Source organism: Cyanistes caeruleus, chromosome 5 (genome assembly GCF_971803275.1).
Source record: "Cyanistes caeruleus chromosome 5, bCyaCae1.hap1.1, whole genome shotgun sequence".
NCBI lineage: Eukaryota > Metazoa > Chordata > Aves > Passeriformes > Paridae > Cyanistes > Cyanistes caeruleus.
In genome coordinates this window covers 12,142,361-12,169,868 of record NC_141705.1, presented here as the reverse complement: position 1 = coordinate 12,169,868, position 27,508 = coordinate 12,142,361, and the positions used below count along the sequence as shown (strand labels likewise).

Here is a 27,508-nt window from a genome sequence, read left to right as displayed (position 1 = left end):
TAATACATTAAAATATTTGATATATTTTAAACCTGTATTTACTACTTTTCACTTCAGGAGAAAATTTTCAGATACTGTGAACCAATATTATGTTTTGCCTTACATCATTTAATGAATAAATAAATAATATGTTGCTCAATAATGTAAAAAGAGGAGTAGCTAAGCACACTTGCTTACCTCCCCTACACTGCAGCTACTTAATCAAAAGTCATCCTTCATCTTTTTATTCTCTCCCTGACTCTTGGGCCCTGGCTTCATGGTAGTAATTTGAACTGCAAGGTACCAAGATGGAAAAACATTGTAATGCCACAAAGTGCCACACTCCAGTGAGGCCAGGGACACGGAGCACAGCAAATGCCTGCAATTGGTGTGAGATGGTTGGGGCAGCATTTGATACAGGATAGGCTTAGAGCTGCTGTGGGGTAGCACAGATCCTGCTGGCAGGTTGTCATCACTACCAGGCTGGGGTCTCAGCTGACAGCAGGGATGCTGAATGTCCCAAGTGAGCTTTGCCACTCACCTGTTAGAAAGCTAAATTAGAACCAATGCCTTCAAATTCCCCTTGTTTAAGCCTGAAACTAAAGGCTCTTGGTTTCCAAGGTGCCTCATCACAGGCAGAGTATCTCCTTGACTCCTGCCATTTTCTTCCCCTCTTCCACAGCATCACCAAACAAGGTGGACACTCAGAAGCCCAGAGTGCTCAGGTGCAGGAACTCACTGAGAATCTGAACACATCTACAGCTCAGATTCACTCAGAGTTTGAGTCCACATCAACCAGAATTAAGTCCGAACTGGGTGACTTTAAGCCAAGGTACTTACGACTTGCATACTGAAGCACTCTGTGACCCTGTGTTTCAAATCAGAAGCTGCATCATATGTTTTTAGAAATGTCTATATGCTATGTGGTACAGGTATTCCCATTTTTTTGAGGTTTAGACGGCTAGCACTCACCCATTAAGTGTGTACACACCAGAGGACTAAGAAATGATACATTATTGAGAACTTAGCAATATAGAAGCCACAGGTCAGCAAGTCAATCTTTTGGGGATGCCTCCTTGCACTCATCCTCGCACAACTGACCCACAAACTCCTCTCACAGTGTCTCCTGTGAAAGTCACTGCTACCCAAATGAGAAGGCAAGGCTGCTGCTGCTACTGAACACACCAAGACTCTTCACCAGAAGCTCACAACTCTAAGGGCAGTATGAGCAGCCTGGCTGCTGTGGCAGAGGTTGCCACAGAATCATTTACTGCTGTAGTCTACACTAACATCACTATATAGTCCTGGAAGACCTAAAAAAAAAAAAAAAAAAACCAAGGAAATTATCTAAACATGGTGAAAAGCATTTCTGTTCAAACTGTTGTTCCTGTCATTAAAAAAGTACCTACAGCTTTTGTAAACATCAACATGGAGTTTCCTTACAGTGATCCCTTTCTCATCTGGAACGGTGAAAGAATAAGATATAGAGTATAACCCTGAATTTCTATGAATTTTGAATGAAAAGGTAGAAAACTATGCTCATGGCAATTTTAACACCCTCAGATTCTGGTAACTGCAAGGAGCTGTCCTGGGCAGATCATTGGGTTTGTTAACATAAAAGTATGGTAAGTTTTAAGCAAAGACAGTGATCTTACTTCTTGCAAAACAAAACTCTAGATGAACAACAAGCCAGAATTCATGTAGTGCAAAAAAGAGCACAGGCTTCTGGGTTTATAATCAGACTGCTTTCCAAAGACCAAAGCTGTGAACTAATTTATGTCCCCAGTTCACTTGTACTTGCTTCTATGGCAAAACTTAAAGCCAATACAGCTGATATATGGCTTCCCAGAAAGAGCTTTTCACAGACCTAAGTAAAAAGCCATTTTGCCCACTAACCAATACTATTATAGGTCTTACCCAATAATTAATCCTGGCTTCCCCCTTGCTGTTGTTGACAACAATCAGATTTAATAGAAACAACAGGTGTTTTGCTATTCCTGGGACTCTGAAAAATGAAATAAGTCCTCTATTTCTTATGTACAAGAATAAATAAACCTGAATCTGCAAAATCCAAATATGTAATATGTGCACTTCTTCAGACTGCAGCTGAATGGAGGCATTTGCTCTGGTCTTTCTGGTCTTCAATTTCAGAATACAGTGCTGAGCAGAATAAAGCTACAGACTTGGAAAAGCTATTTATAGTACACATGCCCCAAGGAGATATAGCTAATAAGTAATTCATTTCACATCACACATTTGAATGCAATATGAAAACTTCCCAGTTTCTTATCAGCACAGGAGAAAAGACCCCACTGTGGCTTTCTTTAAAATAATTAAAGATTCTTTACCAAAACATTTTAATCAAACTACATCTCCACAGCAGTCTTTTCTTTCCCTGCCTTGTAGCTATTTTATTAGGAGGTCTATACCTATTGATATTTGATAAAAGCAGTGATAAAATTTTTGATAAAACGATGCTCATTTTCCTAGATAACACTTTTGTTTATCAGTTTTCCACAAGCTGGATTAAAATCCAATATAGTACTGGTCATATCAGTAGGAAACAAATGGAAAAATCTACTGAAGAATTCAGTGAGCTATGTAACTGTAATATCTCCACATGATGGGGTTTTGGATTGGGCTAGTTTTTTGCTGTAGAGAAAACAGATCAGCTAAGTATTATTCCATGGACCAGATTGCTGAATATTTTATTACAAATGATTAAGAATTAAACAACAGACAGGGAAGATAAGGATTTGTAGTACTTAAGAGACATCAATAAGCACATTGAGCTTCTGTTCTGCTGCAAGTGCAGCAGAAACAAAGCAGCAAGCTGACATTGCTCAGTGTAATGACGGACTTCTTGTTTCTCCACACCCACAATTTTTGTTTTCCTCTGCTTTTCTTCCACATACTGACACCAGGTGTTAGAACAGCTTGACTCAAGGAGAGTGTCCCGAGAACAGTGTGGTTTCAGCCAGTTCTGGTGCCAAGAAGGTATCAGAAACAAGGCGGCAGGGGAGGCTGTGAGGAGCCCCAGCTGGTGCTCCACAAGAGCTACTATTGCCATGGGACTTTGATAACTCTAATAGAAGAGTAAGGGCCCTTGGAAACAAAAAGGAATTTTAAAAGTAAAAAAAAAGCCCCCAATAATACCACAGACTATTCTATGGCTCAGACTTAGCAATGACCCAACCTATTTACCCTGGGCCTTCTGTTACTTCTTAATTAGAAGACAAGTTCTTGCTAACAGGTTTTATGCTTAAATTAAAATTAATTGATATATCGAACAAAGTGAATGAACTCCACCAGTCTGTAATTCAGTGCCCCTAGGGCACTCAGTTTTTACTGAGTATGATGACAATATCCCAATTTTACCACAGCAGAAGCAGCATGGAAATTGTTTGTAACACACAGTAATAAACTGCAGCTAGATACTGTGAGCTTACACAGCCTTTTACTGATGTTGCAGGATCAGTGAATGCTGGCAAACACTGAAGAATATATGCATAGACATCCTAATGATTTAAACATAACTGCCTTTCTGTTCGGCAGTCTTAACAGAAACAGAAGTAGTTACCTTGCACACGTAATGCTTGTTTGCAAATTTATCAGTCATGAAGCTCAATGGGTGAAACTTGAGTAAACATATTCTGAATCTCAAACTGAACAGAAAGAATGCAGATCTCTTTCAACAATCCTTTTAGGGTTTGGGGTTTTTTTTCTTTTAGCAGAATATTTTGATAGCATTAGACAGTACAGCTCATTCATTTCCAGAATCAGACCTTTTATAGAAACGATCCCATAATTCATGGGTGTGCATTGATTTTATTTAGGAAATGGAGAGAAGCTGACCTGAGGAGTTTTTTTAATTTTAGATTGAGAGAGGACTTCTGGTTTGGGTTTTTTTTCCCTTATGTTTTCACCTCTGTTATTGTTCATTTCACTATATTTACTTTCTTACATGTTTATTGATCATATGCTTTAGTCTGAATCTCTGTAATATTCAGAAAATAAATATGTCCTCATTGCAATTGAGCAAGAATATATTAACTATGATTATTAAAGCAGGCAAGGTAAATTATACTGGCAAACGAATGACAAAAAAAAGGTTGCAAAGCGTAGTTATAAGAGGGCTTACAAATGACTGCTATGCAAAATAGCATTAGATGCTCAGTTTCTCATATTTTAGTCTGAGCTACAGCACATCCAGACTACCTGCAACACAAAACATGCGAAGATTCTACAACTTCTGAAGGCAGAAATCAGCTTAGTTGCTTAGATTTAAAAATATGTTAAGGGTACATCAGCTATTGAAACCAATCGTCACTTTTAAAATTTTGCTCATACGGTATTTAAAACTTTGAAGAGTACAGGTACTATCTAGTCATCCTATTAATGCTTTAATTTTGATTTCTCCCATCAAGTCACAGATAACTTTTTTATATGCTAATATATAAAATAATTTTTATTAATTGCTGCCCCAGAGCAAACTTTCTAGTGGCTTCATTACATCAACAGGTGAAGAAATACAACCCTAAACATTAGAAAACACTAAAATCAAATGTAATAATATAATTTGATATAAATTATATTATATTTGATATAAGCTGCTCTGTGTTTTCTTTAAAGGTCAGAACTATCTACTTTCCCAGGAAATTCCAAGTATTTCACTTATAACTTTTACAACAAAGAAGCAGTGCAAAGCATGTAAATTGCCAGAAATGTAAATTCATTAGTTATCAAACATTTCAATGGCAAAAACCATAGCACTGCAGATGAAAGACATGTGACAGCACATTGGGTTTTTGGGATCTTTAAATGCACGGTGTCACACTGAGTCAGCACCTCCTCTGTAACACAGGAAAGTCAAAATGTCTTTTTGAAAGGGCAAGAAGAGAGGGCTAAGCAGTGATCTCCTCTGAAGTGTATTTATAACCACAGCCCTGCAAGGGCACGTGGTCACCAAAGGCGCTGTCTCCTGATGATGTACCAATACAGGAGCTGATGTGCCAGCCCATCACCTTGTCAGGAGCAGCTCGAGCAGCGCTGAGCAGCAGCACACTGAGTTCAGTGGTGTTACTGTGCTCAGCGACAAAAAGCTCCTGCTAAAGAACCAGCCCCTGAGCTCTATCCGTGGTTGTTCTGCTTCCAGATGGGCATGCAGGGAGAGAAGACAACCCACTACAAAAGCAAACACTACAAAGCACTGTGTTACATTCACTGCTTGTATAGATCAAGGCAGAAAAACAGCAACAAAAAATTATCTTCTTTACAGTCTAAGGTCTGTCTCAGTTTTTGTTTATTACATCAGTACAGCCAATCCTCTCCCAAACAAACCTAGAAATTTCTTCCAACAAACACCTGAAACCTGCATCCTCTCCTACTTTCTTCCCATGATATTTAGCAACACTGAAGAACTGGAGCCAATAACATGATGTGTCTATCACCACATTTTAATTCCAGCTACTGTCCAGCTAGAGCATCTTGAGTTTCATTTTAAAAACTTAGTTATATATTTCAAATAAAATAAAGGGAAACCTTATGGATCAAGCTCTGAAAAACAATCACAGAAGAAACTTGCCACTTTCTACCATACCTTTCTATACCTTTCTGTAATTAATTCATTTAGTGACTACTAAGTTAATGTATAATCAATCTGTGATGATACTGCCAAATGCAAAAGCAGATGACAAAAAACATGAGCAAATTTCCAACTTTTCACTGCTTAACTTCATTAAACAAGTTTTTCATTTAACAGTAGCAGTGTACCTGGGTTTCAGGTATTTCTAAATTCTGCAATTAGTGACTATTAAAATTCTCACCTATTAGCTGGATTTTAAATCCATCTTCAGCATTTCACTACTGCTGTAGTACTATCTATGCTAACAGAAATTCTTCATGCTCTAATCTCAGTGCAATGTGGGGTTAAGGAGAGTCTAAGCCATCCTCTCTTCTCTCAATTATCAGGGGCTGGAGGATAGCCTGTCCACATCCAGCACACCTAGACCAGGCATTCAACTCCAGAGCCTCACATACAAAGCATATGGTTAGCTTCCATTTTCTTGCCAGCTCCCAGATATTTCCAATGTAGTGCCTTCTTTTTCTTTTAAGAAGGAACCTTTGTCAAGGCCTTTTCTGTTCTGAAATTATTTTTTGACATTCAGAAATTTCTTAAGGATTTCAAATAAAGATAGAAGCACGATATTTTATAACTTAAAGCCACTGCAAAATACCATCAGAATTTCCTAAAACTAAGAAAATTAATTCACCTTACTCACATTTTAATGGAAGGTGTCCCTGCCCGCTACAAGAGGGTTGGAACTAGATGATCTTCAAGGCCCCTAAACCCAAAACATTCTGTGGTTCTATGATTCAAATGTTTTGACCTGTCCAGATGTTGGATAGATATAAAATAGATATAAAGAATTATCACAAAAACCTGACAGTGGACAAGATAAGGAATCATTTGACACAGACCACTACAGCCATCTGCATGTCATCATAGACTGCATCACAATGCAGCAAAGAAAAGATCTAGTCATCTTCCTGTCCACTAATGACACATAGAGAAAATTTATCAATTATCTGTGTGCCAAAGTGTGACCTGTTGCTGTCAGTTGAAGATAGGCATATTCGTCAATTATTTCCTGTATTGTACAAATTAAACAGGAAAACTATTGAAACCTTTCATCAACCTCCCAGCAAGTACATGTCTTTCAAAACAAATACAGTCAGAAGAGAAATTATTTATACACCAATTTTTCAAGGCTGAGCACCAGAGGCACCCATTCTTTAAATCCAATACTCTTTTGCCAGACATCAGAACACAGATGTGACACAGCGAATTCCAAGCCGTATGTAACTCACAAGCTGAGCGTGACCTTTTCCTGCAGTCAGCTGATGGTTCAGGCTGAGGTTGGTATGGGACCTCCCTCAGCAAGACATTCACAGGGGGCCAAACGCACCAGCCAATCTATCAAGTGATCACTGGAGAGCCCAGATTCTCTCTCGAGTACTTAGTGCACTGGAAAGAAGCCACTGGAAGGATTTGTTCTCTGGGCACAATACCAAAATAAGGATAAAGCTCAGCATTTGAAGGTGGAGGCAGCAAACGGCTGCAGCCCAACAAGGAGCACAAAAGAAGCAGGGAGATACACATAGAAAGCATCCCCTCCCCATCTTTGGGCAAAAGAAAAGACAGCTTTGAATTCTCCCAACTCAGCAAACTATATAAAAATCAAAATTGTAATAGCCTGTGCAACTGGATTAGTATTCAACCAATGTCATGCTCAGACAAGACTCTTTAAACCCCTTCTTAATCAGTCTTAATTTTTAGATGTTATAGACAATCCAAATAGAGGGATATACTCTACTGGATATCAAAGTCTTAAAATGTGAACTAACAGTACCACTCCAAAAACATCTTTAAATTGATAACATTTTATATTATGAAGGTTATGTCCCTGTACTACAGGAAAGACACAGGTAGGATACAGAATATTTTCCCTTCTGAAACAAAAAGCAAAGAGAAGTTCTGACCTCAGAAAGCAGTCAGTTGACACTGAGATTTCTTGCTCATTCCAACAGATAGCTGAGATACCAGAGCAGATATAGAAACCTAATTATTAACTATCATTTAGAATAGTACTTACTATCTATATTTTCCTTTGGATAATATACAGATGTTATTTTACACTCAAAATCTCTGCTTTGCTAGAATATAGTCTGCTTTCATTTTATGATTCTTGAGCAGACAAACTAAAATGATATTATGTGTCAAAAGGGAAGTTTTGATTTACATTTGCACTTTTCCATGGGCAGTAAAACCAAATAAAGTTGTGTTGCAAACAATCCCATTGTTTTGCCACTGAAGGCAAGTTTGTGAATCTCAAGAGAGGCTAAGTTTCCCACCAAGCTGCAGACTCGTAAGGAGCTGTCAACATCAAATGCCAGAGCCAAGCCAGAAGTCTCTTTTAATTGTTTTTTTTTAAGAGCACTGGTGAAAAGATAGTCCACAAGAGTGGGGACAAATTGTAGTGTCACAACTACCCAAAAAGCAACAGAATCAAGAGTCAAATGACATCAAAAACGGTATACATGACTGTACCTTGGTCTATCATTTGGAAGATATAATTTATCAGTGCAAGCAGTGCAGCTTGTCTACTATATTTAGGGCTAAACCCAGATGGATTCAGTCAAGGAAATCTGAGGATTCTAGATGCCACCAGAGTCGCCTTGCGCACAAGCTTCCTTATAGCTTTCCCTAAAAAACAAAGAAATTCAAGACAAAAATGGTGAAAACTTTCCTCATCTAAAGATAATTTTTCAAGCAGGAATAAAACTGCTGCCCCTGTAAGCAAGCAAGCACCTTGTTCTCCCAATCACTTTCAGTAATAGAAAAATACTTCCTCAGTGGACATTCCCAGACTTACAAAACTGAGCTACAAACTGTGGCCCAGATCTTTCCAGCTCCTATATTTACCTCCATCAGTGCAATTAGCTGAGACTCAAGAGAGTTTCCTCTCTCATAATCCCAGAGAAGTAGAAACCAACTTTAGAATTACCAGCCCTGATCTAAGTCACTGAAATAACTAAGTACCTCGAAAATTCCTTAATGCAAAACCCACTGTATAGCTGTTGAAAGAATTTAACTCCGATTAATCAATTTACTCTCTATCACCAGTTCAACAGAATGCCTGTTGAAGCAGTTTCAAGAAGCATTAGCTGCTTCAGTCAATAAAATTTAAAATGGAGCCCACAAAATTAGTCTACAGGATCTAGAGAACAGGTGCTCTTTCCCTTTTAAAGGCAGGATCTTCCTAATGAGAAAGAAAAAAGTGGTAAGGAAAAAAAAAAAAATCACACAAGCATATAAATAAAATGCTCTATTTCATACAAATAAACTGTATTTCCATCATCTGAATATAAAGAGAGGAAAATAAGGAACAAAATTTTTTATTAATATTGATATTCAAACTGAAGCAGTCTGAAGTAGCAGCCTCATTCCAGGTCTGTATAACATCAAAGAGAAAAACCTTATGGACCCATGAAGGAATATCTTCTCCATTTTAATTCGTATCTTTCATTTTTCAAAAGCCTTTCTTTTCTAGAAGTTACATCAGAAAGGAACACATGAGTGTGTCACAAGCACTGAATAGGAAAAAAAGAATATTTATTATACATTCCAGGTTGATTTCCATGGTTATTTATACATGCTTATATTCAAATTTGCAGATCTTTGAAATTCAGAAAGATGAAGTGCTGTATCAAAGCAGTTCTTTTTATTAAGGCATTTGTCATTATGTGAATCTAGTCCAGACAGCAGCAATCCATTCAAGTTAGTTACTCAGGTGTGTATTTGCATGCACCACGCTCTCATGAGAGAGTTTTCTTTCTACTTACATTTCCACTTAGCAAAGCAGTACTTTTAATAAATAGTGAATCTGAATCAAGCCCACAGTATTCCTTGGGTGGAAATGAGGCAAGTTCTCTGGCTATGTAGACATCTCATCTCTAATACATAATTTCCAAAACCAGTGGAGGTGCAATACTTAGACCAGCAAGGGACTGGTGTCCATCACCACTTGCAGGTCCAGATTAAGCAGTGCAGAGCTATCAGCCTGTCTTTCTGTCTTCAACACGTGAACTGTTAGCAAAGCAACATGGAGCAAGCCATGGCTTTGAACAACCAACCAGAGCACAGAGCATTCTTTATATAACCAAATTTAATGACACTTTCCATCTCTCACATTGCATTTCTCTTAAAAAGGCAGAACCCTACTAAATGAAATCTCACTCTTTACGACTTGCCCCGCAAGCTGAGTGACAAGTAGGCATGAGGAACTGTTAGCCAAGGGCAACTTCTAAGTGAAGTCATATAGGAATATACATGTACTTTAGGGATGACCCAAAAAACAACCAAAATTAATATCTTACATAAATGTTCTTGAAAAAGTAATAAAATGCAAGGGGCACTGCAAAAATTGCTTTCATGAGCTTGAATATTCTTGTCTGCTTTCTGGCTTAGGAATTTTAGATGCTCAACACTTTTGAAATGATATAATCAATTTTTCTTGAAACCAAATTAAGTTATTTCTAGATCATCTATGCTACCACTGGAAGAACTAATCTAAGTATTTATTTATGGAAAACAATTATACAAAAACTATGGCAAGTCATATTTATTATTTCTCTGAAAGATGTTTGTTGAGGTTTTCCACATTTACATTTCAAACCATCATCCTTTAATAAAGTCACTATATCCCTAATACCATGTGAAAATCCAGATGAGAGACATTAGTTGTCACATAAACACTGGCAGTGTGCTTATGAACATTTTGATTTTGTAATCACCTTCAGAATGTCTTCCACGGTGTTTTAATACCCAGAATAGTTACAAACTAGCCTTACTTTCCATAAGTGCCCTCCATACATTTTAAATGCCTTTCATTCTTTGCTCTCCCTCCTGCATCTACAAATTTATTTAGCCAAAAAATCAATATAAAATGTCCCATGTTTATAAGAATGCAAAAGTATCCACCATACTCTAATGCTATAATGCCATAATGACTGCTGGTCATTTGTATATATCTTGCAACTCAGCATATAGTTCTTTAAAGTAAGTTTAAAACCAGTAAAAAACAATTAAAAGCTCATATAACAATAAAAATCTCAACTGAAAATATTAGAAGATAAAATATCAGTGAACTCTGTCACTAAAATCACATTTGTAAAAAAGGGTATGCTAAAAAACGATCTCCTGGATGTGTGGTTTTCATATATTCATGCATCCAATGCAACAAACAATTGTGAAACACCACAGGTGTTAAATTTGACCATCCAAATCCATAAATTCAAAATATATTTGCTTATCCACCCAGACTTTTCTAGGGTTTTCACTTCACTCAAACACATTATGAGATGGTCTCATAAATATTTTTTAAAGCATAGACTTGACATAAAGAAAAATTAATAAGGGACCTAAAAATACTTCAGCCTGTTTAGCTACACAGTCAGTGGGGAATAATCCATGTTCTACTTATTAAGATAGAGAAATCCCAGTGCAATAAATTAATACTTGCTCTGTATTATAAGCAAAGCAGAATCTTACTCTTCCTTTTAGCTTGCTGTGACGACTGGTTTAAGCTCTGCTGGTTTTCAGTTTGTTTTGGTTTTGCTTTGGGTTTTTTTGGTACTATCTTGGATTTTTTTTTGGGAGCTGGATTTTTCATTGTTTGTTGAGCTGACACAAATCTTGATCTTCATCTCTTGCAAAGTCACGTACCACATGCTTAGAAACCTGTGTCTCCTGAACATCGTTATGGCTTTACTGTTCTGGTGGCTGCACAATGAGGTTTACCTGGGGGTCCAGTGACAGTGAAGAATTGAAACGTTGAAACTGAGCTATTACTGATGCCTACCAGCTCATGGTCCCTACCAGCACCATTTAAAGCCTCTTCAAGATTCAATTTCATCACTTAGTTATTACTCTTAGTCAAACCCCTGATAACTAGGAGGTGGTTTTGTTCACAGCGAGAGCAGAGATATCACTATTCACTGCCAGCATTTTACTCCACAGTGGGACATTATTACCTGCATACAGAAATGAAGGGGTAGCATGTAAGGCTCTGGGAGAGCAAACAAAAGCTCTTGTGACACTTCTGGGAGGAAAAGGCCAAGGCTTCTTCAGAATATCCTGCTATCCACAGGAAAGGACTGCGCCGCTCTATTTTACAGAGCACATGGGGAAAAAAACATTCCTAGAAGAAAGCCCTTCTCTGTCTAGTTATTTCCATGTTCAAATGCATAACTCATTGGGTGTACTGTCAATATCTTGATGGACTTTCAGTATGTAGCACCATCTTTTACAAATGTCATTTCCAAACTGAAATCTGAAAGTTTCATTTTTGATAAAGGCATGAGTTCAGCAGCAAGTTGCTTTGTATAAAACAAGCTCCATCTTTTATTTGTCCTGCTGATAAAATAGCAGCCTGGGTGGGTAAGAAAACCACCTTATCTTCAAGCCAAGAAGCTTAAAACCTTCAGAAGACCAGCAAAAGGTTTTGAACATTCAACTATCAGAATATCTCTAGCTTGTCTTTCCTTTATCGTTGCAGCACTGCCAGCTACGTCAGCATCATTAGAACTTTAAGATCCTTATAAATTATCTAGCAGTAGTCCAGAATTGTCTGATTAGCCAAACAGCAACACTAAAATTGAGCAGATAAGTAGCAGTCTGGTAATTCTCTGGTAATATGAGCAAATAACACCCTTTTAGAAACATACTACCGTTTAATCATACAATGAGAAACCATCAAACATGGATACAGAATTTTAAAAACTAGTAATTTTTAGCTATGAATTACTGATATCTTTGGGTAATAAAACAATATAGAGAAATTAGTTCAGTCATCCAATTTTTACCATCATCCTGGAAAAGAATGAGTGTCTTTTATCACCATTACTAGCATTTAGTTACACATCACAATATATACCATAAACATAGATTGTGATATTTTCTTGAAACTCAAATTCTGCCAACCTCTCCAGATTCTTCAAGCCAAAAATACCTGCTCTTTTGATACAGCTCTAGCCTATGTGACCAATTTCTTATTCTAAGCTGAATCATTACAAAAGCCAGCCGATTGGTTAAAAATAAAAAAAGAATGCTGAATACCATAGCAACTGGCTTGCAGCCTTGCTAACATGCAGGAAGGATTTTTTACTTGAACAAGAGCTACAAGTGAAAACACCATGCCAAAATCAGATCTGGCATAATATCAACAACGCAACAGAAACACAGAAATTACTTGAGCCCTCCCCAATTTCCTCCCTGTAATATCTTTTGTGCAACAGCAAGTCTTCAGGTTCATATTAAAATACAATTCAAACAGCAAATTAAAACATGTGCCATGGTATTGATTCTACATCAATTCTACATTACGTGGCAGGATCTTTTCCAAAACAGGATTAAATGTTCCAAAAATTCCAAAAATAGGATTAAATGTTGAAAAATCCTGTAATGGAAGCAGAACAATAATAGAGCTTGATCTTCAGTTTTAATTAATAGTCATATCATTCCATAACTAAAAGGATTAAAAGTTTCTGAAGAAACATCTCTAAATACAGATAATTTTAGTGACTAAGTGATCACTTTTAGGAACATATCAAAGACATAGCATTTAAGGCTCTTAATGCCAATACCATGTAAGAAATGCATCAAATCTATAAGGAATACATTTGAAGCAGCACATTGCTCTGGAATTACTGCAAGAGTATGTGTTGAGGGCAAGGTTTTGGCAGGGGGTAGGCCCTATTGGAAGAGATCAGAAGCTGCCCTATGCTGCACAGACCCACTGCTGTCCCCAGCTGAGCCCACAAGTGACACTGGTGGCACCTCTGTCATAACATATTTAGGAAAGGGTAAAAATCCTATTTGGCAGCTGTGAGAGAGAAATGAGAAAACATGAGAGAACAAGCCCTGCAGATGCCAAGGTCACTGAAGAAGGAAGGGGCAAAGGTTCTGCAGGCACCAGAGCAGAAATCCCATCGCAGCCAATAGAGAAGACTGTGACAGTGCAGGTTTGTCCTCCTGCAGCTGATGGAGTGGAGCAAACATCCACCCTGCATCATATGGAGAACACCAAACCAGAGCACAAGGAGATGCCCTAAAGGAAACTGCAGCCCATGCAGAGCCCAGGCTGGAGCAGGCTCCTGACAGCAGCCACGGCCCAGGCAGGAAGCCCACACAGAAGCAGATTTTCAGGCAAGAACAGTAACCTGTAGGAACAGCACATTCCTGATGGAACATACCCCATAGGATTCGTACTGATGCAGTGGAGAAGGAGCTGTGTTGGAAAAGTTCCTCAGGGACTGTATTCTATGAGTAGGAACTCATGGTGTAGCATGGGAACATAACTCCACCAAGAGGTCCTACTCAAAGAATACATAAGGAGCGTACGGAGAAGGAACAACAAAAATGAAATGTTATAAACTGAGAGTTTTCCCCATTCTCCCTGCACTGCTCAGGAGTAGCAGAAGGTGGCAGGAAAGTTAGGAAGGAAAGAGGGAAGTAGAGTCTGAGAAAAGTGAGCGGTGATGGGAAGGTGGTTTTAGGTTTCATTTTTTATCACTAATTTTCTATTTTTTAATTAGCAATAAATTCAATCTTTCTCTAGTCAAGTATGTTTTGCCTTGTGACAGTAATTAGTGAGGGATGTCCTCTCCTTATCCTTTCATCTTACTTTCTCTCCTTGTGCTGCTGCAGAGGGGGAGTGAGAGCGCAGCTTGCTGGGCACCTGGCAGCCACCAAGGTCACACCACTACCGAGTTCTTGCATTTGGGGAAAATGCATTTCTCCTCAGCAACTTAAGCTATGAAGTCTTAGCTTTGAAGTAGAGGTACCCATCTGTTCTAGGTCAGCTGTAATAGGTATTTGCTGCATTGCACAGTGAAGAATCACAGCCCTGTCTCATCTTCAACCATGTTTAGGGTGGCTTTACTCAGAAAAGTCTATTTGCCTTCCAAGGATGCTCACTGAGTTTGGCTTTACAAGCCAGTAGAATTGTCAGCTCTGATCCTCTTTCTGCATCATTTAAGAGGTATTCAAAATTCCTATGAAGTATTACCAAGTGAAGAAAAAATAAAATACTCACAGCACTGCTTTTAATATTAGTGCTAATTTTTAACCCAAGTCAGAGTTAAGTCTGTAACTCCACAGTATTGAATTGATTTATTTGCTCTACAAGCATAATTTCTGAGCTTTTACTGGTATTATGGAGTGTTACACCCACAACTATGAAAATCCATGTACTTTTGCCATTAAAATGAGAGAAAAGCCTTACATTGGGCTATCTATTTGGTTTTCTATCAAGGAAATAACGAACTATGGGGTATTATACTTGTTAATATGTTTTCTGTACCTGCCAAAGGCCAAAAAATGTTTAAGGCCTTTTGACCCCCAGACTCATGTAGTCTTACAGGAACTTTATGTTCCCAAGAAACTCTTACATCAGTGACCACAGACCTCGAATTAACAAAATATACATTGGTTTTGGGAGGCGCTTCCATCATACTGGTAAATTGTTCGACATGTTCTGGAGATGCTGAAAATGGGCATGTTTCTGCTTGGTCTCAGATTTCTGATGTACCACAATTCAGACATGAAATCAGCCTAATTTTAACCATGCAGCCGAATTTTAACCATACATCTGTGCTTGATCTGTACATATCTCAAGATATGTCTGCATTTATAATATATATATATATAGGATGAATACAGGCTTTGTTAAACATTCTCTCAGAAAGTATCTACGCTCAAATTGGCATGAAATCCATGACAAAGATGCAGCAGAGATCCAGTGACTGAAGCACACAATGAAAAGGCCTAAACTAGTGCTCAAGAGTAACCATCAGAACAATGGCTCCAGCTGTTTCCAAAACTTTGGGAGAGGGCAACACAAATGCCTCAGAATGTAGAAGACAATGCCAAGATTCTGTTACTCTTCATTTACCTAGCTGAAAGGCATCATTTGAGCCTAAATACTTCCATTGTTCTTATTACAATTTATTATGACAAAATTATTATTATTATGACAAAATAATTATTTAATAGTATTATCAGAAATGTTTAAACTAACTTGAACCACCAGTTTCTTTATCAAAAAAAAAAGTAAACTGTTTAGGAATACAAATCTGCATGTCAGCCCAACTGATGGGTGTCTGGAAAGAACTCATTCAGTGAAGGAAACTCAATGGTAACACTGTGGAAACTGCTCCTCCTGCTACACAGTACTGCTGATACATCAAGGGCCCAGAAAAAAATTACAGAACAATTAAACACAAAAGAAAGCATCTTAGCACAAGCACAGTACACTCATACAAAAAATAATCTCCATGATTATAATTCAGTTACAGAAAAACACCTAAACCATTAAACAGATGTGCAGCATGCTGACTCTAATGTTATTAGATTCTTTTAATGTAGAGCCTCATTCTTTCCCATAATACTTAGATTTCTGAGTTCAACAATGAGTTGACCTAGGTAGTTCAAGGTGTTCAGCACACTGAAGATGTTTGCCTGGTTAGCTTCAGAAGGAATTTAAAACAGACAAGACTACCCAAATATCTTGTTAAAGACCCCCTGCATTATACACAAAATCAGCAGCCCTGTAGAAATGTGTAATATTACTCTCTCTCAGAAGTTTTTCATCCTACTATGAAAATGATAAACCATAGCAATGAAATGAGCTAATTTGACAAGGGATACCTGTAGAATTTGTAGCTAAATAAGAACAAAGACTCTTTTATTTTAGATCAGTGAAAAGTCTACATCTACACATATATATCTAGTATAGAAGACAGAGTCTATATCACTTCATTCAATTTTCTGTAGTCCAGTTAAAAAATGCAAAGGAAACAGTGTGCACAATACAGTTAGTGTCAGAGCCACGGAAAAAGGAGAAACAAAGAAAGAGGAAAAAGGCTTTACTTTTATTGTAGGTATTTAGGGCTTGTATTATCCCTGGGATATCTTAGACTAAATAGCAACACTCACAACATGGACTTTCTATATGCACCACTTCTTCTAAGACACAGCTGTTGTGAAAAGTTTTTATTCACTGCTTGTAAAATGACAAAATACAATCAATGACACCTTTATCACATTTACTTTTTGTAAATTCCACAGTCCATTGTCATAAGGGATTCCTGTAACCAGCTATCTGGGATGAAAACAAAAATAAGTGACAGGCATCCCTACCTCCTAGTCCATCTCCAGAATCAACCTCACAGATGCTCTCTCCTTCCATATTGTTTTAGGATGCAGCAGAAAGCAAGATCTTCCTCGAGTGATTTGCTCAGACTCCAGAAGGAAGCTGAATCCACCCACTCTGCAGCCAGCAGGTGATATCTTTCAAATAAAAACATGAAAACAAAGCTATTGAGCCACCTCTGGTATACAACAGATTCATTTAATTTCATTTAATTTCTCCCTTAAACACTCAACTTTTCAAGACTGCGTGTCAGTTGCTTCTACTAAATGCTCTGACATTGCAGCTCCTTGTATCAATCCAGTCTCTTCAATGGTTATCTGAGCTCCTTTTCCCATGTAAATTCAATGGTGATTCACAGTTCGAACCCTTCACTCAATATAAAGAGGCTACATCAGTCCAAATTTCAGGACTCTGTTAAGGTGGAAAGCCTCAGCACAGATTCATGCTCATTCACATGGCCTGACAGGACCAGGAGCAATATACTATATATCCACATGATTAGATCTTCTCTGGCATACTGTGAGTACTGTGAAACCAAATTACATTCAGTTTGCAAACAGCTACACAGACTGAAAACACACAGTTCATGTGGGCTCACCTTCTTACAACTCCTAGGGTTATTTTAAGTATAGGTAGAGAGAGTGCATCTCAGTTTAGCAATGGATGTGATTTGCAGATGAGTATAAAGAAGGAGAGTGTAAAGATGGATGTAGACAAAAGAATAAACCCACCTCGTGTTTTAATTAAGAGAAGGACAATAAGGGAGTAAAATTCTTTTCACTTAAATTGATCCTAAAGCAGCTAATTGTTTTGCTATTACTGTCCTGTGCAGCTGTTTTTTACCAGCACCTTCTCTTTCTGAATGAGAAATAACTGTCAATTAATTAAAATACGTACTAAGGAGTCAGGAAACAACCTCACATTAGTACCTTTTAGAGGCAAAAACAGACAAAAAGCAATCAGAACAGCATGGAGTTACTAGATTAATTTTGCAGCAGGTGGAGAACTCTCATGTGTCAGATGCTCATGATCTAGACAGTAACACAAAAATTAGCTCCAACACTCATCTAAGTGTAAGATCTGCAGTATGATTATTTTTAAAACAAAGGAAAACAGAAACCAAAATTCATATGAAAACAGCTCTCTGCTGTTGAACAAATGAACTCACACAGGCCAAGAACAGAAAACACAATGAGAGAACAATGATACGTATATGAGTGATGTGACACATAAAACTGTTTGGGTATCATTAGTAACTTTGAGCTAGTCATGGAGCAATGTATTAGCTGTTCCCTTGCCAGTTTCCAACGAGCAAATAACTAATCTCTATTTGCAAGTCTGTGGCCTTCTCTTTTGCTTTTGCATGTCCCTAGGAAAGCTTTCTAACTGTCCCAAGTGACTGTGTCTCACTGAAGGTGTGGAAAAGGCAAAAAAATTTATATTAACATCAATTGCCCTGCATTTAACATGAATTACCTTCTTCAACTTCCTATCACAAGAAAACAAATACTATAAACAAATCTGTATTCAGACACCAAGTAAAAGAAAATCAATAGTTCAAGTACTATGTCATTTTGTTGATAAAAAGAAGAGCATACCTGGAAGTCACACACCAGATGAACTCTAGTTCTTCATCTTCTTCAAGCATCTCTCTCAGCCAGCATCTGCACGCTCTTGTTGATTTTCCTCTGGTTGAGCCAGGTGTATGCCATGTAACAGAACATGCATGGCACTGTAAAACACTGAGCAGAATTCCAGTGGAGTGAAAATTGTAGTACAGCCATCTTACACTGCTGACGCCTCTTACACTTGAATTGGCAGCTCAAGGTGTTCTTCTAAACCCACCTGCATGTCTTCCAGAAGGTGGGCTACAGCAGTTTGCCAGAGAGTAGAGACTCAGAATGGATCCACCATAATGCTGATCTTTCGTGGTGAAGTATCCATTGCAAAGATTTGGTAAAAAAAAAATCCATAGTCCTTATTTTAAAAATATTGGAATACTTACCAAATAAATTAATGGAATACAACAGCAATAGTATCAAGCTCTGGATGTGTGTTTACACATGAAATATGTATGCTCCAAATGCTGATTTAGGATACTCAGAAGAACATAAACAATCATAGTTTCCGTTTATAAAAGCAAATGCCCTCGAGCAATGAATATTGGATTACCATGATCAAAGTTCTACTGTCAGTGTCACAGGATCTAGTAGTACTACTTTTTCCAGATAAATAGGTCAGACGAACAATTAACCATAATTTTAAAAAAATCAACCACAGCCCTTCAAATGTAAGAACTTTTCTTGCAAGTTTGCTTTTGGAAAGGTCATCTTATTCTACTCATATCTGGGTTTTTATGATGAATGCAACAGTCCTCCTGCACAGTAAAACAGAAACATGTTTGTATAAAGAAACTGACCAAAGGACATTGCACTGTCTAGAAACAAAACATTACAATTTTACCTTGGCCTGCATATGTGGAGAAAAATAACCTGTGCCCATCATAAATGCCTACTTCAACATCTACTTAGACACAGCTGTTGCACAACCTAATGTGTTCACTTGTCTGTAAACAAAAATCTGTGTCCTTACGAAAAATCCATCAAGTGTCTCATGCATTGTCTTACACTCATTAACCAAATGAAGTCTGCATGCCTTTATTAAAACCTGTAGGCATAGAAAGGACTAAATTTCAAGACAGTCAATGCATAAGGGTGGATTACTAAAATTAAGTATTCAGCACTGAAAAATACAAGCATTTCAGTGCAAGATTACTAAGACAGTAACTGGAACCAAAGTCTCCACTGCCTAGTAGAAAATTACTATTATTATTCTTATAGAAAACTGAGATTAAAAAGATAAACAGAAGAAAACCTATTTTTAAATAATTTATTATTTTATATACATAATTGTGAAACAAATTAATTGTTCTTTATTACATGCTTGCTGTCTCTTCCCACTTGGCATCTGCACCAATATTGCTTTTAATAGCATTTCACTCATAGCTGAACCTTTGGGGAGTGAGGGGGAGGCATTGTTAGTAGATAGGAAACCCCCTATTGCTCTGTTCTCTGGCTATGAAAACTTTTAATTAAAAACTGAAAAGGATGCAACAGCACTGAAACAGAACAGTACTGAAATCTAGAGCTGCTCAAATGTAATCACAGCAATGGAGTAAGCACAAAGGTGGAATTCTTAGTAAAGAACTGCTTCATGCTTGGCTGTGTGTTTACCCCTTATACAACAGAGAAAAACCTGACATGTTTCAAGTCAGCCCTTCCACAAAGGAAAAATTTCACAATAGAGAAGCAGAGAAGCACAGAAAAATGAGGCATGAGTAAAGTTGTTTTAAAACAGAATGCAGCAACTAGTTCAATACTTTTAAGTTACAAAGCATTTGAAACCTACATTACAGGGCTCCTTTGGTCACATAGTTTCAGTGTCTGGAAGTTTCTTGATCATATTGCTCATTCAAATCCTTCTCCCTACTAAGATAATACAGTATTCCACCATCAAAACAGAATAAAGACACATGTGACCCAACCATCATTTGGTGCTGTCATATGGTCCTCGATAAAATTGCTATCATGAGAGGGAAAAAAATCCAATGAACATATTTACATAAGTCTTAGGGAAGTCTTAGGGAAGGTATATCTGGTGCTGAGGGAACTCAACACAGAAGAAAGCTCAGGAAGCGTCTCAGCAAGACCAGTTGTTCAATTCTTCCTCAGTGTTCTTCACTGAACCGTCCATGTCAGAGCAAGGCAGTGGGTGGTGGAAAGAAGAATGGTGGAATGCGTAACTACTTGCATGACTTAAATTTTTTCTCTCAGAGTGGTCAAAAAAGCCTCAGCTCTTTTTTAACCCAAGCCAAGGAGTTTTGCTGCCAAGCAGGTGTGCAGAAGAAAGAGCAATAGATAATTACTGTCATTAGTCACCTCCTTCAGACCAGAGCCTGGTACAGACAGAGCTGTACAGTGGGGTGCAGAGATATTGCATATGCATCCTAGAAAGCCCAATCAAATGTAAATGACTCCAGTCCCTTGATCTTTCTGAAATGATGTGGTTCACCCTCTGGCTGCAGATATTGGATTTTGCAGCATTAATCCCCACTAACGTAACGTAATACTACCACTGGAGTAAATGCACATTTTGATAACAACATATGAAAAAGCACAAACTGTGTTAAAAAAATCAGAGTATGATAAGACTATCTATATCTGCGCACATTAAACCTTCAGGGAACTTGACAAGTTTAATTCTCCAATTAAAGTCAGAAAGACCAGAAATGTTTTCTACATTTCAAATCAAGTGCTGAGATAACAAACATGCCAGAATTAAAATGCAAAGGGAAGACTTAAGTCACAGAATCACAAAATCTTTGAACAGTATGGATTAGAAGGGGCCTTGAAGACCATCTAATTCCAACTACTTGCCATGGCCAGGGATACCTACTACCTACCTACTAGACCAGGTTGCTCAGAGACCTATCCCTGTCTTTGAATGCTTCCCAGGGATGAGGCAACCACAACTTCTTGGGGCAACTCGTTTTAGTGTTTCACCGCCCCCACAAAGAATAATTTCTTCCAAATATTCAACCTAAACCTTCTCTCTTTCATTTTAAGGCCATTTCCCCTTGTCCTGTCAATATATAGTCTTGCTAGGAAGCCCTTTCCAGCTCCCTTGCAGCCCCCTTCACATACTGGAAGGCCACAATGAGGTCACTCCAGAGCGTATTTTTTTTTTTTCAGGCTGCAAAAACTCCATTTTCTCAGCCTCTTCTCACAGGAGAGGTGCTTCAGCCCTCGGATCATCTTTGGGTGCCTAAGCCACCACAGCAGCACACTTCTCTGCTAACTCAAAGACCCCAGTAGTCTCAAATACACATTGTGAGTGCATCTTTTCAAATAGAATTTTTCAGTAAGGATTCTTGCATAAGCCCAAACTTCTAAGGCTGCTGCTAGACAGACGTTCTTCAGGTGTACACAGTCAACTTCTGCCCATAAATCTCAGAGAGTGATGCCATATCTGCTTCTGAAAAAGTCACATTTCTCAAAGTTTACCATTGAATGGATCTACAATGAGTTACCAGTGACTTCTCTTTAGGAGTCCTGTGTTTCCACAGGCAGCCAACCTCACATAGGGAGTTTTGCTAATCTAGTTATTTTTACTTTCTCTTCATTTCACTCATTTGTTGTAGGAATTTATTCAAAGTTAATGAATCAGTCCAAAATTCTTCATACATATTTCAGTGTTTTTTAAAGAAAGAGATCTACATTTCAGAAATGAGTATAAATCTTGCATTCAGTCAGGCATGACCATGCTTGAGTTGTCCTGCAGTAATACACTAACAACAAGCCTTCCGGACTACCCAACTTGATAATCGTAATTCCTTCCTAACAAGGCTTTCAGTAAGACTTTATTATTCTGAGAAAGTCTGAGTTGAACTGATTCACTGTCTTTTACCACAAAGCTGCATTTTTTGAGGTATCTCCATATGGAAATCTCAATGAAGTCAAAACGAAGTTTGACATGGGCATGGGCATTTCAAAAACTGACAAAATCCTCACTTTCTAATACATTAAAATAAGCTGCCACTCAAATTTCTGCAAAATATGGTCAAGTGCTAAGCAGTTTGCTGGGAACAGCCATGAAAGGAGATCTGAGAATTCTAATCCTGCAAAATACAGTTCAGGGAGGGGATAAAGATCACTAGCAACAGATGAACTTCACAACTTCATTCTTCAAAACTATCCATCTAAATTGGCAAGAGGAGTAATTTCTGAGGTACTTCATTTCCACACACATTTTTCTTAATAAAGCTTATATTTCAAATCCTTACCTGTTTTACTGCTCCCATCACACAGTATTTTGTTTTCCAAATGCTTTTATTTACATATATTGTGACCACTGTGACAAAGTTACTTCATGCACTAATGTGCAAAAGGGTTGGCAATTTGGCCACTGTTTTAGCAGAACAGAGTCCCCCAAAACCTTTGCCACACTTCTCCCTTATGGGCCAGTGCCATAAGCGTGTGGCTGTGCACTGCAAAACAATTCCCATCAAGCTAACACAATATTCTCTGTTATCTTAGAAAAGTAATTTTGCAACTTGGTTCCTCAGCTAATAGCAGAAACAGAGCTATGACATGAGCATAAACAGTAAAGGCCAAGCTAGTATTTTTTAAAGCCACCTGATGATGTTGATAGATCTGGAAACAAACTACATATTATGGTTTCTGTTCTAGGCATTCTAATTCAACAACAGAGGGCAGGATATTATATCAGAAATATTTTCTTTATAGATGCATCTAAAAAGCCAATTTCTCCAACTTGAGATTTACTATGTAGTCAGTAGGAATCTGTGTATTGCTGCAAAGATTCATGAAAGAGTGAATTTGACATTTACACAAATTGATTTCTGCATACAGTTAAGCTCTACTACTGTTACCAACACAAAGCACTGTCTAGGAAACTGTCACCTTATAAGCAATACCAAACATGACAACCCACAAAGAAAACCATAAAAACACTCCCAGAACACATCTCCTTGATAAGGTGAATTTTCAGTTCAGTCTAAATATAGTCTTGAGTTTAAAAAAATCCTGTGTTTCACATTAGAGCCAATGCTAATAAAACAGCAAGATCTTTCTATTTCTTGTAGGACTGTTTCCAAAGAGAAGCTGTATTTCATTTTGAAACCAACATTCCTATTGCAATTAGCAATGGCTCTAGAAGGGTATAGTAAGAAAAAAGACTAATTAAGATACCGATCAAAACATGGTTTGACAGAAACTGTACAGGAAATCTGAATTAAAAAAATAAAGTTATAACAAGAAAGAACAAGTAAAATAAAAAACCCACTGTTTTTATTATTGGCATAGTTTTACTTAGCAGTTTGCAGCACAAAACCAATTTGCCTTTGTTAAGTTTTAGCTGAAAGTCTAAATGAAGCATGCAATACATACAGAGTATTTTCTCATTTGTTTTAACATTCATTTTCAAGACAGTGTCGAAAAGCTGAATTTATACCCAGCTGTAGTTTTTATAACCAACCAAGAGAAATTTAGTTTGTATGCTAGAGCAACTGTGGAAATCAATTCTTAATCTATGACCTTGCTTACCACAGCTTGAAGTCTTGCAATAAATAAATGCCTTGAGCCACACATAAGAAACATTTAGTGAATCAGAGACAAATAACACAAATCTATATGTGTATATATAGTATTAGAAAGGTCATATAAGATACAATATAGGCTTTTTTCTTGCTCTAACATAATAACGTTCGAAAGGCAAGACCTGGTAATTGCCTGCATTAATATCCAGGTGGTGAACAGTCACTAGAACCTATTTTCTTTTCAAATTACAATGTTCATCCTTTTAGACAACTTCTTGTAGCCCATCTTTTTTTTAGTGTGGAAAATGCTAGAATGCTTAGAAATCTCTGACAATATTTATTTTCTTTGTCCTAGCATATGAAAAGTCCTCCTCTAAAGCATATTTAAGCTTCCTTGTGAACATTGTGCAGTGTTTCATCACTAACAGGGAAACAAATGCCAGAGCTCATGTGTTAACCTGCACTTATTTACAATTACCCTCTTTTATAATCTGAAATCTTAAATCCTCACCCCATATGCTATTACTTATTTCTCACTGGAGTATATGCTCAAAAAGAACCTATAGTAATGCCTCCTTATTAATATTGCACCATTAAAATTCACAAAAAATGTTGTAAACAAATCTGTACCTCCTTAAAAACACACCTTCCATTCTTGATGTATTTGATTGACTGTAGATTTTAAAATCAAGTAGTACAACATAGTGCTAGTTCAGCTAATTTCCCTCTCTTGATTGTCTCCTTCCTGAAACAACTGAAATTCAAATGTGACTGTGACTGACAGTCTTATTGAGATTAGCATGGCATTATTAGTTTGCACAGCAGGTGACCAAAGTAACTGCTGAAAAGGTTTCCCTTATTTTAACCCTAAAGGATGTAATCTAATATGAAAAGAAAGAATTTGGAGGCTCACAATTACCCTTAAATTGGAATTGCACAAAGAAACCAAAGCAGAAAGAAGACTTGTTTTTTGAAGTAAGAGTTGCAGTTAAGGTAGATCATTAAGTGCTTTCTAATGTTACATTTTCATAGATTCTGTAACACCTGATATTCAGAAGAAAAGTGAGATTTACACTGAAATTATCAGGTTCATCCTACTTCATTCTACCTGTGGGCATAGGCACACCTAATTAAGATCCACAAAACAGCTCAGGAGACTTCTGAACTTCTGCCCTCAATGTATGGATTTATTCCAGTCTAAGGGCAAGTTTTACAAATATGATGCCAAATACGTATTGGTCAGAACTGATGCCTGGAAACAGAGAAACTTTCTAGGGAAACACAATTGTTCTCATACTGAAAATCAAGCTGTGTTCAACCCTACCCCAGAAGAGACTACTCCTACCAACAGCTAAAGAAGAGCAGGAGGAAGTACAATCTCATGTATGCTTTTCTCAAAAGCAGTATATTTTTGCTTGGCAATGACTTTTTTAATGCCTAGCTGGAGTGACTCGCATTCCCAACTGAAGCCCCTCAGGCAACAGCAGTACTCTGCAGATCTAAAAGCACATTCAGTTCTCAACTTCCCAAATATTTTGGCAATGACACTAAGCAAAGCTTTCCACAGTGGTTTGTGGGAATGGACAACTGTCTGCAGGGCTGCTGCAGGAGTGGGGAAAGCCACACAGCCCCCTGGGCAGCCCCAGCTGCACAGCCTGCGGCCCCTCGCTAACCTGAGACCCCCAGCACCCAGCTCCACCTGCCATGTCCTACCGGGCATTTTAAATCAGTTTGCAGGGTACAGTCCTAAAGGCAGGTTGTTCTAACTGCAGGAGAGTTGCTCGGTGTATTAATTTGCGTTGGCAGAAACTACTTCCCCGCTAACAAACCAACAAATTTACATTACAATGTGGAGCTGTTTATAACCAATGATCCTTACAAAACAAGTTAAGATTTAATATTTGTGAAACAAAGCAAAGAATTCACTGGTGGCTTTGTATAAGCATAAATGACTAATTACTTTAATCAGGAAGCTCAAAAGATAATGAACTTGATTTATTATAAACACAGGGGCTTGCCCTCTTATAAAAATTACTTGCTCTGCAGTTCACGACACACATTGATTTATGGCACTACTTGTAATTCTCTTATTTTTAAATTTAATAATGGGTAAAAATGAATTAAAAGTAAACTGGAAAAATACACATTCCCAATATAATTTTACTCAATTCCACAGCAATATTCATACGTTATATATACCCCAGTATTTCAGTAACAGTAAAAATATAAAACTATTTTGAAAAACAGGCAGTGAGTAAAAGAGTCATTGGGTCAAGATTACAGAAAGAGTGAATATTTTTGGCTTTCTCCTACCTGACCCCTCATTATTTAGTGATACCTGACATCTGTTGACGAGACCAGCTGAACTCAATTCAAATCCAGTTTAGCTAGGAATATCTGAGTCATAAAAAAATCTCTGAGGATAGATTATGAATCAATTATGGCTTAGAATTCCATCAGAGAGAGAGAGAGAGAGAAAGAGACTGAGTCTTCCTGGAATGTGGTAGTAGACAAGAAAATAACATCTTTGCAGAAAAGCCACTTTGGAGAGCACTTTACTCTGTCCTGACCCCTGCATCACCAGCCCTCTACCTCACTACAGGGCCATTTGTGGACAGAGAGCACTTACGGCGTGTCAGGTCCCCATGACAAGGCTAATAGATTACTGCATTACCTTCAAACTACACAACACAGTGATAAATTTTAATGTACATATCTCTTAAATAAACATTAAAACATTTATGTCAAATCCACTCACAGTAAGATTAAAATGCTTAAGACTGTCACCCATGTGAAGCCCTTAAGCTTCTCCAAAGAAGATGACTGCCATGAATTTTCTCTTTCTGCATATTTGTGTTGTAGATTTTTGAGGAACCCTCCGGTGCATTTCTATATATTTTGCTGAAGTGTTTTTATAGCTCACTGTTAACCAGCAAAGTTCTCTAGGTAAAGTTTTTTGGAGTAATCACTGGAGTGCCAGGGTATTCAAGGACACTGTCACACAACCAAGTATGAGTACAGTTGCTCAGTTATTACAGAAGTCATCATTATTATTACATCATTATTTGCAGAAAATAATGGCAAAGGGCAACGTGAGAATACTTTCAATGTGAAGAATGTTTTCAGAGACTGGATGATCAGCTTGATCTACACTCCACTCTGGAGCTCAGCTAAAACAAGCCATATTCCTCAGGGCACTACAACAAATGGATTACCATAAAATAAAGACACTTGGCTGCCAGGTTCCTATTACAGCTGCTTCTTGTGCTGACCAGTCATCATGACCTCATGTTCCCGCTGCTTTAATATATCCTCACTCTGTCCCTTTCTTGTCTCATACTTAACACTACATTCCTCTGGGCAGAAACCACCTCCCTCTGTGTTTACAGAACCAGCTGTGTCTAGTGACTCAGTGCTATCCCAGTTTAAATAACAACAAAGATAAGCATCTGATACTGATTTAGGGCAGAGTTGAACAATACATTTGATTAAATCTCTGCATTATCAAAGTCCATGGGAATTTTTATTCTTGAGGTTAGAGTTTTTCATGGTTGGTACAAAGAAGGAAGAAGAACCTTTTTCAAAGGAAAAATCAGTTCTAATGATGGTGACTTTGCAATTACTAACACAATCACAT

At 37.7% G+C, this 27,508-nt stretch overlaps 1 protein-coding gene across 13 annotated transcripts in view; it reads right to left on the bottom strand.

Moving 5' to 3' along the window:
• Positions 1–27,508, bottom strand: part of PPP2R2C (protein phosphatase 2 regulatory subunit Bgamma) — a 189,372-nt gene that overhangs the window by 76,112 nt on the left and 85,752 nt on the right. For 2 of the 13 annotated variants that reach the window (XM_086889192.1, XM_086889190.1), the window contains 2 exons: positions 18,353–18,496; positions 16,742–16,891 (listed from right to left, as the gene is read on the bottom strand). The exons of 6 other annotated variants lie outside the window; for them this stretch is intronic. In XM_086889192.1, the coding sequence (XP_086745318.1) occupies positions 16,742–16,790 (49 nt within the window). In that variant the 5' untranslated portion in view covers positions 16,791–16,891; positions 18,353–18,496. Of the gene's footprint in view, positions 1–8,089; positions 8,246–16,741; positions 16,892–18,352; positions 18,497–27,508 lie in introns of all 13 variants that reach the window. 5 more of the 13 variants (XM_086889193.1, XM_086889191.1, XM_086889194.1 and 2 more) reach the window with 4 other exon arrangements.